Source organism: Penaeus chinensis, chromosome 35, assembly GCF_019202785.1.
Source record: "Penaeus chinensis breed Huanghai No. 1 chromosome 35, ASM1920278v2, whole genome shotgun sequence".
NCBI lineage: Eukaryota > Metazoa > Arthropoda > Malacostraca > Decapoda > Penaeidae > Penaeus > Penaeus chinensis.
In genome coordinates, this window is record NC_061853.1 from 32,421,526 (window position 1) to 32,436,525 (window position 15,000).

Here is a 15,000-nt window from a genome sequence, read left to right on the forward strand (position 1 = left end):
TGGTCCAGTGGTTAGAACACTGGACTCCGACCCTCGTGGTCCTGAGTTCAATTCCCCGTCGCGGCGGTCGTAAAAATGCCTGCGCTCTGACTGCTGGCTCGAGCCCGAGAAAACAACATATCACCTTGAGAAGTCAAACGCAGGTGTCGTAGGGGAAGTCACCGCCGTGGTACCGAATCGCGGTTGATTAGGATGGGCATCTAATCAGGCAAGGGTGACACTCCCATATAACATCTCAATAGTGAATTGAGAGGCCTATGTCCTACAGTGGAATGAATGGCTGTTAACAAATAATAAAAAAAAAAAAAAAAAAAAAAAAAAAAATATATATATATATATATATGTGTGTGTGTGTGTGTGTGTGTGTGTGTGTGTGTGTGTGTGTGTGTGTGTGTGTGTGTGTGTGTGTATATATGTATATATATATCACTATCCTTATTATCATTATTATCATCATCATCATCATCATTATTATATATCACCAGACATATCGGTATACAAGGACAGGAACATCAATAGATTGACATTTGAAAGATAAAGATAAACAGATAAAGTCATGTGCAACTTCATATAGATGTGAACTAAGACCTAATCGATGACAGCAAAGCAAGTTCATTTCAGAATATAACAGTTTGATCGCTTGTCTTCCGGGAAATGATGAGACAAATGTTAGCTCTATATTCTCATTGCAAGCAAGAGCAACAATTATTTGTCTCCCGGTGTGTTATAAATGCAGACATGCCACATTCATTCTAAGTTTTCTAAGAATTTCACTAAGTTGTATACTTCGACACTTGTTGATATTTTCTGTAGTTGTTAATTTCGGATGCTTTCGTTCGCTATCGTCTCTGGAAAAATAATAATAATAATAATAAAATAATAAACAAAATAAATATGGATACATCGAACTGATTTTGAACTTTTTGTTTCGTTACTAAAGGATAGAAAAAAAGTAATGAATATGATACCCACTCGTCATCCACACACTTTCAACTACTGCCGTGTTACCCTTATCGCTGTGACGACTAACCACCTGCACATGGCCGATCGAGCATTTGCATATCTTTCAGTCACATTTTGACACGCAACGGCGCCGCGTTTGCCCATCCTCGCTCATACGCAGCGATGACCCGCAGGCATGCAATAGGAGATGCCGGGCTTAACAGAGGAAGGGATTTTGCGAGAAAAGGTGTATGTATGAATGTATATATCTATACATGTGTATATATGTATATAGATACGTATATGTGTATACGTATATATATGTATGTATGTATATGCATGCATGTATGTATGTGTATATATATAAATATACACACACATATACGTGTGTGTATATGTATGCATGTATATATGTATATATGTATATATGCGAGGAAGCTTCAAAAAGTTCGGAAAAGGGGTATTAAAAATAACAGTCAAAGATGTGACTTTTATTTTTTAACATAAGCTCCATTAAGGTCAATAAATCTTTGTCAGTGATGCTTCCAACCATTTAGTAGATTTCTGTGGACATAAAAGCCTACAAAAACATAAAAAAAAACTTTTTCACAACATTAATTTTTCAATATAAGCTCCATTAAGGTCAATAAACCTTTGTCAGTGATGTTACCAACCAATTAGTATATTTCTAAATGAAAAAAATAAATAAATAAAAAATAAAACTTTTTCACGTCAATTAAAATAATAGGTGTAACACTTAATCATTCATTAAATTCTCAGAAACAGGAATAAATGAGACGTTGCCAAATCTGGACAGTAAGGTTGATGCCGAATGGTTTCTCATCGAATCTCGCATCTCGCGCACCCCGTGTCTGGCGGGCGGCGTGAGCGGGCGCATTGTCCAGATGACAGAGGACACGTTGATTAATCGATCCTGGGCGTTTTTCTACTTGGTCAACTTCCTTACCTTCCTTAAAACACTTTCATGTTAGGAAAATATTGTTGTTCTTTAACATATACACACGCGCGGGCGTTATTATTATTACTATTATTATCACCATTATAATTGTTATCACGCTGATAATAGATAGGGTTAACACACGGATAGTTATAAATACCATGATTACTGGTATGATTGAAAACAAAAAAGAAATAATAAGAAACACTTATTTCCAACCACATCTACTTCTCCAAGGCGCTTTTCAGAAACTTGTTCTCAGGCTTTTGGTAGTAATTCTTCCTCCATTCCGTGAACAGGTCGGAGTCCCCGGGTCTCCCCCATCTAGACCCAAAGGACACGGGACGCCCGAGGAAACACCGATTTTTCCCGGACTTCGGCACTCCGACGGGGGTCCCGGGGAAAGGGTCGTTTGCGTTCGGGGCCTTCTTAGGGTCTTCGTTGCCAAAGGCCTTTGAGTGACGTTGTGTACTCAAAGGATCTTGTTTGCTGGAATGAGTTTGGACAATGAAGGTCACCAGTTCTTCTAAAAGCACTCTCTTCTTCCGCTTGACGGAAGGATCCGAACATTCCCCTGGGTATCTCTTCACGTCCTGCAAGGCCTCTCGGATCTCTTCAGTGCTGTATACGCCCTCACACATATCGATCAGGCTTTCCTTGTCCATCCACGTGCTGTTGGTCTGCAGCGTGCAGAGAAGACAGTTATTTGTCCCTTTGTTTCCCGAAGCCATATGTCACGATTATACGGACGATTAGGCAGACTGCTTTGCCCGGACGAAGCGGTGAATGCTACTTTGACGGCTGATGTCGCCAGACTGCCGGTAGAATCGTATGATCTTGGAAACTCCCGGATATATAGGGAAAATTAAATTTTGGCTGCAGATAATTAGTTTAATAATACTTAGACAAGCGAGAGAGAAAAACAAGCGTAAGATAATATTGCAAGATGATTGTGGTGATGACAACGATAATAATTATGATAATAACGATAATGATAAAAAGCAACAACAACAGTAATGATAAGAATAATAACAACAATAATAATAAGTATGCGTGTAACGCATACAGGGTGTTACATGCGATAACGATAACTTTTCAAAATGAGTTGATATTCAATATAATTAGAGTAAAATACCTAATGCAATGATGTCAAAGTTAGCCACAAAGCATATCATAAACAAATTTATTTTTTTATTATTAGATTCTTTTCCCTTGTGACGTAAAGGAAGATACGGCTGTTTATTTTCCTTTACATGCCAGGTTTGACTGACAGCGCCCTTTTCGAAATATATCCGTGAATACGTGGACATTATATATTTACTTGTTGGTCCTTTTCTGTCCATTCCAATGTATATTCATGTTTTTTTATTTTCATTTACTTTTTCTAAATGACCTCACATATGAAACAGGTAATTATTGTCATATATACAATATGTATATATATATATATATATATATATATATATATATATATATATATATACATTTATATACACACGCATATATTTACTCACACTTATATGTATGTGTGTGCGTACACATATGTATATGTATGGATATATATGTATACATATATATGTATGGATATATATGCATACATATATATGTATGGATATATATGCATACATATATATGTATGGATATATATGTATACATGTGAGAGGTATACCTCTCTCTCATGCGAGTCTTGCAGTATTTATTCCCTTGTTTAATACTTTAAGGTTACAATAGTGCAACGTATAAATTCTTTAGCATGGTCCCGTGAAAGATTCTGATATCAAGTGAGCCTCGAGCTCATGCGTTGCAGAACTGACAGATTCTGCGTTCCCCTGGGGTTATACGAGAACGAACGTAGCGTGGCGAGACAGTGGTAGGTGGGTGGTAGCGAGCGGTAATTCCTCGCCAGCTCGTTCATAAAACCCGTAGTCCACAGTATTTACTAAGTTAAAGACAAAATGAAAGCCTGGCCATAAAGTGAAGGCAAAATGGAAATAAAAACAAACTCAAAGCAATAAAACACGTAAGTAGAATCATGTGAAATATCACCGAAGATATAAAAGGTAAACGAAATGACTAAGAATGTGAATTAAAACACTAAGTTTGCCAGCTTAAACGGCTTGTGTGGACAACTAATGATTGACGGAGACACTTGCAGAATATGCATTTGGTTCGTGGAGCGTTTAAGAACGGGCATACACCGTAAAATAGATATATGAATAAGAATGAGCAGCCAACTACTTATCTTCTAAGTATGAAACTGTGACGGTTGTGGTATGTCACTAAGTTCCTTGGGAGGAGAAAGAAACACGTCGGTGTCTCGGAGTAGATTTATTTATTTACCGTGTACACACAGTATGTGCGAAACATCCTGTCGCGGTTGTTTCGCGAAACGCAAATCAGTGCGGCCACTTGTTTCATGTGGTAATCCACTGATCAAGTCTATAATAAGAAAATACCTGGCTCGTATAATTAGAAGCAAGTAAAATACTTAATAAAATACACTAAGAATGATAAAAGAATAAACTGGGCTGCGAAAACTACCCAACAGACATTAATTTAGTTTGTTATCTATGTATAGGGAGAAACAGCCCAGGCCAGGTAAGCAGGTAAGCAAGCTTATTAAGGCGGCAGACTAATGGGTATACATATCGTTTCGTCTTAAGTGCTGCAATGTTGCATGGAGCCGGATTACTCGGCTTACATATATATGTGTATATATAAACGTATATATATATATATATATATATATATATATATATATATACATATGTATATATATATATATATATATATATGCATATATGCATATACATGTTTATATATGCATATATATATATATACATACATATAAATAAATATATAGATATATATATGAATATATATACATATATATTTATGTAGATATGTATTTATACATATATACATATGTGTATGTATACATATATATTCATACATATACATGTGTGTGTGTGTGTACACACACACATACACATATGTATATGTGTATATATATATTTTTTCTTATATATATATTTATATACATATATATATATATATTTATTATATGAATATTCATATATACATACACACACATATGTGTGCGTGTGTAATAATCCTGTAACTTACTTGTTCGTAAGGAGATCAAAGCGATATCGAACCAGAGCGTCATTCTCCTTTGAGCCAACAAGTGTGAATCTCTTTTGAAGCTTTAGCTGTATAAGCGCCATAGACCCTATTGAGAGTCTATCACTCCGCCATTAAATAAGTTAAACTAAACGTAATCAATAATGTTCCAGGTTGTGTTTTGAGTGCGTGGCTCTGGTGTTTGTTAAAGAATATATTAATGAATCTTTGTACAGAATGAAGGAGTGCCTTTGTTTGCGTTATGCCAGTCCACTCAGTGTTGAGTGAAGCTTATATTGATTGCGTACACTTCACGGGCACTTTTTTTAAACGTTTTTTTTTTTTTTTTTTTTTTTTTTTTTAATATTACGCTTTAACCCAAGAATACATGCCATGCTCAATGTAATACAAGTTTATTTTGATTACACATAGATAGCTCTACAAGTGCTTAGTCACCAAGGAGTCGGTTATTAGTCGAACCTACCTCACCTGTTTACTCTTTTCCTCGACTTTTGGAAATGGTCTTTTGCATTATTTCATTGTCTTAAATGTTATCGAGATTTTAAGAACAATTTAACAATCATAACATTAATAACAATAATAACAGTATCGATGTCAACTGTATTAAACAGAAAAACACATTTTCCCGCCAAATGAGGAAATCAGGATAGGTCACTAGAACTACTGATAGACTCCTTGCTGGCTGAGCACGTGTGGAGCCATCTGTATGTAACAACATTCACAAAAAACTACAGAGGACAGACCATAAATCCGGGGCGAAAGGGTTAATTGCGAAACACACTCATACACTCAAACGCGCACGCACACACACACATGTAGAAACCTCTTCACGAGTAAAAATACTTTCCAGGTCACGGAGCTGAGGGAGGTGAGCGGCCGGAGCGACGAATTTCACCTGCACGAGATATGGTCACCTGGCGAAGGCGTGAACCTCAAGGAAGCTCACCTGGCGACCTGGCATATGGGTGAAGAGCAGATACCGCGCCCCGCCCACTCCCCTACGCCGCCCACGGACCCCGTACCCTACGCCCCTCCGACCCAGAGTTCATCCCGAGGGCCGACGCAGAGGCTGATGTTCGCCAGCACGCCCAAGTACGACCGGCGGCACGACCTGAGCGGCGTGCACTTCAGGATCACCTCGATTAACGTGAGCACGGATGAGTGGCCTTCTCTCGCTTGGTCGGTGTGGACGTCTTGTGGTTCCATTTCGGATTTATTGCCTTCTCCCGTTTCGCACTCTTCTCTGTTCTCTCTGTTTTTTTCGTTCTCTTGCTCTTCCATTCTATTCTTAACTTTTGTTTTACTTTTCTCTCTCTCTCTAGCTATCTATTATCTATCTATATCCCTTTCTCTCTATGTATATTATTTAACTATATCTCTTTCTTTCTCTCTCTCTATTTATCTATTATCTCTCTATCTCTATTTCTCTCTCTCTCTCTCTCTCTCTCTCTATATATATATATATATATATATATATATATATATATTTCTCTCTTTCTTTCTATCTCTCTCTCTCTCGATTATTAGTAAACAATAAAACAGCATAGTTAACATCGATATACAACAACATTTAGAAAGTGTTGTTGAGACAAATATTACTTTTGGTATGTGTAGAGGGGAGCCATCTTTTGGGGAGATATATCATTTATTGGGATTATTTATTTGTGGCTCCTAGGGAATAGCTTTCTTGCCAGCCTTTAGTCAGGGCGCGCGTGCATGTGCGTGTGTGTGTTTTCCTGTTTATATTATTTGTAATGATAATGTAGAATGGTTATTTCTCTCTCTCTCTCTCTCTTTCTCTGTCTTTGTCTCACTCTTTCTGTCTCTCTCTTTCAATGTCACTCTCTCTCTTTCTCTCTCTCTCGCTCTCCTTCTTGCTCTCTCTCTCTCCCTTTCTCTCTCCCTGCCTCTGTCTCTGTCTCTCTCCCAGTCTCTCTCTTACTCTATATATCTATCTATCGATATCGATCTATCTATCTATCTATCTATCGATATCGATCTATCTATCTATCTATCGATATCGATCTATCTATCCCCCCCCCCTCTCTCTCACTCCTCCTTTGTTTTATCTATTTTATTTTTTTTATTTATTTATTTTTATATGGCTTCAAGGTATTCTTCTATCCATAGATAAATTCTCCGTACATGTTCTTTCATAGGTCACTCAGTAAAGAAATCTTTATACTTTATATACTCTATATTTACATTTTATATTCTCTATTCCTAGATCTATTAAATGTTTCCGGATACGTTCTTATGCTGTGGCGTATACTGTATTATCTATTCCTAAATATATTTCCAAATGATGTTCCCAACTAATATGGATAGAGAAGTAGATAGAGATAGATAGATGTAGATAGATAGATACATAAATAGACAGACAGGCAGACAGATAGATATCCATCCCCTAAAGATACCATCAAAACCCAGATACATTCCCAATTCCAAGATTCCAGATCCCTCCCATCCCATCCCCCCAATCTGTCTCCTCCCACAGGACACGCGGGCGCACAATTCCAAGTATGACCTCGAGCGGCGGCGGGAGCGTCTTTCTGGATTCTTCGGGGAAGTGTGGGAGGTGCTTAGGAAGGAAATGAACTTCACGTGAGTAGTGGGTGTGGGTGTGGGTGTGGGTGTGGGTGTGGGTGTGGGTGTGGGTGTGGGTGTGGGTGTGGATGTGGGTGTGGGTGTGGGTGTGGGTGTGGGTGTGGGTGTGGATGTGGGTGTGAGTGTGGGTGAAGGTGTGGGCGTGGATGTGGGTGTGGTTGTGGGTGTGAGTGTGGGTGTAGGTGTGGGTGTGGGTGTGGATGTGGGTGTGTGTGTGTAGGTGCGGGCGTGGAATAGGGTGTAGCTGTGGGTGTAGGTGTGGGCGTGGATGTGGGTGTGGATTTGGGTGTGAGTGTGGGCGTGGATGTGGGTGTGGATGTGGGTGTGAGTGTGGGTGTGGATGTGGGTGTGAGTGTGGGCGTGGATGTGGGTGTGAGTGTGTGTGTGTAGGTGTGGGCGTGGATGCGGGTGTAGCTGTAGGCGTCGATGTTGGCGTGGATGTGGGCGTGGAAGTGGGTGTAGGTGTGGGCGTGGATGTGGGTGTAGGTGTGGGCGTGGATGTGGGTGCGGGCTTGGTCGTAGAAGTGTGGGTGTTTAGAGAATCGGATATTGTTTTTTGTCGGGCTTATTTGCGGATTTTATGTATGTTTTGTATTTGCCTGTATATATATATATATATATATATATATATATATATATATATATATATATATATTTTTTTTTTTTTTTTTTTTAATTATTGTCATTATCAATATAATCATTATTATCATTAATGTTATCATTATTGATATCATCATTATTATTTTAATCACTATCGTTCATATCGCGCCATCGTCATTATTATTATAATAATCATAATCATTTTTATCCTCCTCATCATCATCATCGTCACCATCATCACCGTCACCATCACGTCATCATCATCATCGTCGTATCATCCTCACTACCATCACCCTTATTATTACCATCATCATCCTTATCATCATCAATATCATCACCATTATCATCATCACCATCATCAGCGCTACCACCCACCATACCTTGCCCTTTCTCACTCTCCCGTCCCTTGCCCCTTCAGCTACTCCGTCCGAACTCCCGCCGACGGAGAGTTCGGGGCGGAATCTAACGGCACCTGGACAGGACTCATAGGCGACTTACACAGCGGAGAGGCGGACGTCATTGTGGCTTATCTCTCAAGGACTTACTCTCGCACTCAGGCTGTCGACTACTCCTCGGTTCTCGTCAAGTTTAGGTGAGGGTGAGCGTGGGCCTTGAGTATCGAGAGGGTCACTGTGTTCGAATGGGTGGGTGAGCGGGGTCCTTGAGTGTCGAGAGGGTCACGGGGTTCGAACGGGTGGGTACTGATTGATTGATTATTTAAAATTACCTGCCGCGTCAACAGCTAAGGCCATTAGCGGCGAACACCTTGTTAGACTGAAATATTAAAATATTTAAAACATTAAAAATCCATCAATAAATGTAAAAGAAAACAATAAATATTACATTAAAAATCTTATTGAAAATATTAGTTTCTCTAAGGAAACTAATAAGACCTTCTGTGTCACAATCCTCCCCCAATACCTTTTTCAGTGTATATGCGGGAGACAAGTACCTTCGTCTTTGGTCTGAGAATGTTGCACATCTTTCCATCACATGTGCGACCGTTAATGGCTCTTGGCATTCCTCAAAGCGTGCTTCACTTTTAGCCATCATTGGCCCATGAGTCAGTCTGAATCAAGGTTACATCGCTTGGGCGACCTTTCACCTGCCTTAGTGCAGCTTTTTTTGCTCTGGCAGCTTGTTGGCATTCATCAGACCACCATGGTACTGGAGGTCGACGGTACTGCCCGATACTTCTGGGAATTGATGCCTCTGCTGCAAGGTGAATTCATGATGTGAAGTGATTAACAGAATCTTGAATAGACTGGAAAGCATTCACAGATCCTTGCAATAATGCAGATGATCTAAAAAGATTCCAGTCTGAATGTTCAAGTCGCCATCTCTGCACTCCATTGGCTGGAATACCATTCACCTCTTCCAAAAGTATTGGAAAGTGGTCGCTTCCATGTAAGTCTTCCATGACCTGCCAAGTGAAATTGAACTGTGAATCAGGTAAAGCAATTGACAGGTCAATATTGGAGAATGTCCCAGTTTGAATTTGGAAATGTGTGGGTGCGTCACTGTTCAGTAAAACTGCATCTATTCTTGAGAACAAGGACTCCAAGGCCCTTCCTCGAGGGTTGCACAAAGTGTCTCCCCAGAGGTGATGCCGACCATTGAAGTCTCCCGAGTGTAGAAATGGATGAGGCAACCGTCCAAGTAAATCTTCCAAATCATCTATGTTGAGATTATATGGATTAGGTGGCAGCTGGAGCTGTCACCGTTGAGGCCTCTGGAGCCTTAACTGATGGCTCCAAAGACCTTACTTTGGGAGGAGGAGTTTCCTCAGTAGACCCCTCATTTCTACTCCGTTTCTGGTGGAACAACTCACCAGAGGCAGTTTCAGCAGAGGCAGTAGATGGATGCAACAGTGTAAGGTCGTGCCAAGCCTATTCTCACAGCCTTCATCAGCAGTGTCGTCAGCAGGTGGATGGCCTTGAAGGGAATATCCTGACATACCATCACTGCTACTCTTCCATGAGGTCCATTTTCAAAGGTTCCATAATGGGCTTGAACTTGGAATCTTCTCAGGGAAATTGGACGATTTTTCCTGGTCATAATCTCTTGTAGGAATACACAAACTGGATTACATGAAGTAGTGGAGGCTAAGGGATGGCGGGAAGGAGGATGGGCTAGAACTGAGGCTAAGGACTTACCTGGCTGTGCAAACAGCCCACGGGCACGTCGCTTTGCTTCTGCAAAACTAACTTTCTCCTTGCTCCTTATTACCAATACTTCTTTTTCAAACTTGTACCTTTTACATTGCTTAAAAGAACTGTTGTACCACACTTCACACACTCTTAGTTGTCCATTTTCCTTAAAACGGGAAGCGTTCGCTCCATGCCCATAACCCTGGCAGTGGAAGCACCGCATAGAGTTGGGCACATATGGCTTTACCTTGAGGTGGTACCATGCCAACTATAGCTATAGTTGGGACTCAAAATCTCCCTACAGCCACAGGGGTAGTGAGGAAATATACGCAGTCACTATTTCATAGTGCCTACTTGACCCTAGCCGTATTGACCAGCCGATTGACTTGACCGGGCCTTAATCAAGCCACCCGTCTAACCAGAATAGAGGACCAAAGAGGTGTGTTGCTCGCTGCAGGGTGCAGCGTGCAGTATCGCTCAACCTCCAGGACTCCTGTCTCCTGATGATACGGGACGCCACACACAAACACACGTGGGAGAGTTCTCCCTAGTCCAAGTCCTAGTGCACCATTCTCTCTCATAGGCCTTGGTGCACCAGGAAGCCATTTTGTCCCATCCCTCACTGGTGACCCCTCCAGTACGGGTAGCCCTCTGGTCCGGCTCACCAGCTCATTGAGACCTCAAGCCCCCCCACCGCGGCAAGGCAGCTTCCGTTAGGGGGGAAATGATACTGATGATGATAATGATAATAATAATAGTAATAGTAATAATGATAATGATAATGATATTGATAACAATCTTAATGATGATGGTGGTGGTGATGATGTTGATGATAATTATGATAATGATAGTAATGATAATAGTAATGACAATAATGATCAAATATGATAATAATAATAAAGATATGATAATAATTTTGATAATGACAATAATAATAACAAAAATAATGATAATAATAACAATTATTATCATCATTATTACTAATGATACTGATATCAACAACAATAACAATGACAATAATAATAATGATAAGTGAAGTGCTAATGTTAATAATAATAATAAAAATGATGAAGACAATATTAAGAATGATAATAATAATGACAATGATAATAATGGCAGTAATAGTAGTAGTAGTAACGATGATTATGATAATAATGATAATAGTTATAATAAAAATAATCAACATAATCATAATAATGAAAATGATAATAATGATAATAATAATAATAATAATGATAATATTTATAATGATACTTATAATAAGGTTAATGATGATACTGATACTGATAAGAGTAAGTATGATAATGATGCTGAGATTAAAATTAATAATGATAATCTCGATAATTAAACTAATAAGGATAATGATAATGATGTTGAGATTAAAATTGATAATGATAATCTCGAAAATAAAACTAACAAGAATAATGATAATGGTAATAATAGCAATAATGATAATAATAATGATAGTGATAGTAATAATATATAAACCACTAGAAGTACATACTCAGTCTCCTTGTCCATAACTACTACCCAGGTTTCGTCGATAGTGAGTAATAGAGGAAGATACGTGGCCATTTACCACTCATGCACGTGGATGTAGTCGATTTGAAGTGTATACTGTAACAAAGGAAAATTAGCGGTTTTGTAGATATATGACTGTCCAAAAAGGTTTTGGTGCTCGTGGGCCTCAGGACGATAAGCATATAGTGTTTTTTCTTTTTTCTTCTTCTTCTTTCTCCCTCGTCTTTGGTCACTTTTTCACACATGTTTGTGGTTGGTGTATTTTCGTCAATGAGAATTACCGATCTGTATGTCTTGTGTGTCCTCACCCCCAGCTACCGCATCTTCGCCCGCCCTCCGGAGAGAGCTTCCGTGTCCTGGACGTCCTACACTCGGCCCTTCTCGGTGGGGTTGTGGGTGTGTCTGCTCCTGGCGCTGGTGCTGCTGGGGATCCTGTTCTGGGCGATAGCAACGTGGTACTGCCGGCGGGAGGAGAGGTCGAAGACGCCCTCGAATCGTCTGCAGCGTTTTCGAGACTGGAAGTCGGATTCTTCCATGGTGATGTGGGCCGCTATCACTCAGCAGGGTATGGGAGGCCGAGAAAAAGTCTTATTTAGTCTGTTTTATTTAGCCGTGGAATCATTTTTTTGGAATGATCTGGACACACTGCTTTGAAATACAATGAAATGTGGCGAAAGTCTCCGTAGATTCCGTACACGGAAAAGCTAAAAGTTTTTTTTTTTTTTTTTTCTAAAAAGATCTTCAATTAAGCTTGTATATATTCGTAACGTACATAGGCTTAATGTTGTGCTGGCTCATGAAAATCCCTCTCATCACCGGGTGTATATATATATATTGACAAAGTTATCATTTTTGATATTGATAATTTTACATAGTTGCATCAGTTTTGGGAAAAAATATGGTTTTCAAGATTCAAGATAGTATTTTAACAAGATTCACTATTATCATCTAAGAAGACCTAATAGAGGGATACTTTTAAAATTAACGAAGATCTCGTTTATCTTATTAAATCATATGACTTACCTGATGGAAAAGCATAATACAATAACACAAACAGTAATGCAGGCAGACACAAACAATTAAGCTTCCCATCGTATCGTGTCTTTCATAGCATTGTGTATCTAGATGCAACTCAGCGTACATGATATACACGAAACGTACTTACATTAATAAAGATAAACACACATCACATTACTCTCACTTCCATGGACCTACGCGTATCCCCACGCACTTCACTTCCCCGCCTCAGGATGGACCGTAACGCCAGAGGTGAGCATCCTCCGGTCGGTGTTCTGGATCGCGTACATGGTCGGGGTGGTGGTGGTGGCAGCGTACTCGGCCACCCTCGTCTCCTTCCTGACGGTGCAGGGAGACAACCTTCCCTTCGATTCCCTGGATGATATTCAGAGGATCGGCAAGCATCGTCTGGGAATCCTCAAGGGCTCGGTTCTTGAGGAGTTCTTCAAGGTCAAAAGCAGATTTTTTTCCTACTGTTTTGCTTTTTTTTTTTTTTTTTACTAATGCATTGGATTTTCTGCCTTTCCCATAAACTGCACTTCTAATACTTTCCTTTACTGGCATTTTGTTTATCTACTTTTCTTCAAAAGTCACATGGAATCAGTGGAGATATGTGCCATTTAATTTCCATAGCTTTATGAAAGAAACTTTTGTTTTAATATTAATTATTTTATGCGTAAATTATGAGTATGAAAGTATGTGTCATTCATTTACTATTGTTTTATGAGATAAATTTGTTCGATTCAGGAACTCAGTGACAAGTTGTCGTATTTTTGGCAGGGCAGGGAAATATATATTTTGCAGTAATTACATAGATCTAACTGAATTCACAAGATGCTGTATCAAATGAACTTACCCACCCTCCCCCTCTTACCTAAACAGAACCAGAACTTCATACAGTACTTTAACTCGCTCATCCTGCCCTACCCGGACACGTTGGCCAAGTCCTACAAGGAGCTGAGGGCGCAGGCTCTCAAGGACTCGGACTTCGCCTACGTGGGCACGCACGAGATCCAGCGGCTCGACAGCGTGGGGGCGTGCACCTTCCGCTCCGCCCGCCAGCACCTCCTCTTCAACGACGGCTCGCTCGGCTGGCCCAAAGGGTCGCCCTACGTCCAGCTCTTCGATCATTTGTGGGTTTGAGATGCGGCTTGTTTTGTCTGTCCGTTTTCCCCTTTTTTGTGGAAATTGCTTAGCATTCTTTCTCTCCGATTTCAAACGGACCGAACCGTGTCGAAAAACGGGCCATTGTAAATTCTGATAACATGTGCCACACCATTAGGATGGACCAATGTATAATTCATATACACTTCCATCTGCTGTAATGAGATCCAGGTGCAGGCTATTTATAGCTTATGTATATTTGAAGGCCCATTCTTCAACGTGAAATATGTTACTATAATTGAGTGCCGCTCTTGTCCCTTCCAGTTACACCCCCCCCCCCCCCCCCCGCCACCTTTGTGGACGGATAATCAATTCACTGATGCAGATGTATTATGAAATATACAGTAAATGGATAAAATATTCCTTTGTTGTTGATAACAAGCGTCATGCCAAGAAATACGTTTCCCTTTATTGTTAGGCTTATATGTTTAAGCACACAGCCGTAGTACGTCAGGCGTTGATAAGCCTTTTAAGAAATTATTCAGAAGGAACACTCATTCACAACGTTGCTGATACTGTTGATTAGGATCAATGGCAAAAACAAAACATACGCCAAAGAAAAGTAGTTTGACATTCGCCAGGAGGATACACATATAGAAACACGCCAGCAATTACATATACAAATCCAAACACATGATTTAAATAGAAGTACATATACGCTCGCGCACACACACGATAAAGGGCCGGAGACAGGCCATGCAACTGAAATATAATTGGCCAGTCGTTCGTGCTGGACTAGATGCCTCGATACATTAGTGATGAGAGATAGCTCAAAGGGTTCTGTCCCCCTGTTGGACCTTCCTTTGACTCTTCGATAAGGGAAGGGATGATTATTTTCTCATACACAATACCGTTCAATTCACTGCGTGTCACTTAGTTTAAGGATGGTATGTTTAT

At 39.9% G+C, this 15,000-nt stretch overlaps 1 protein-coding gene across 1 annotated transcript in view; it reads left to right on the forward strand.

The window, feature by feature from the left end:
• Window positions 1-5,285: 5,285 nt before the first annotated feature.
• Window positions 5,286-15,000, forward strand: part of LOC125044131 (probable glutamate receptor) — a 10,814-nt gene continuing 1,099 nt past the window's right edge. The window contains exons 1-9 of the mRNA XM_047640582.1: window positions 5,286-5,327; window positions 5,895-6,191; window positions 7,542-7,648; window positions 7,775-7,815; window positions 8,042-8,177; window positions 8,670-8,843; window positions 12,237-12,487; window positions 13,172-13,389; window positions 13,822-14,072. Of these exons, the coding sequence (XP_047496538.1) occupies window positions 5,286-5,327; window positions 5,895-6,191; window positions 7,542-7,648; window positions 7,775-7,815; window positions 8,042-8,177; window positions 8,670-8,843; window positions 12,237-12,487; window positions 13,172-13,389; window positions 13,822-14,072 (1,517 nt within the window). The remainder of the gene's footprint in view (window positions 5,328-5,894; window positions 6,192-7,541; window positions 7,649-7,774; window positions 7,816-8,041; window positions 8,178-8,669; window positions 8,844-12,236; window positions 12,488-13,171; window positions 13,390-13,821; window positions 14,073-15,000) is intronic.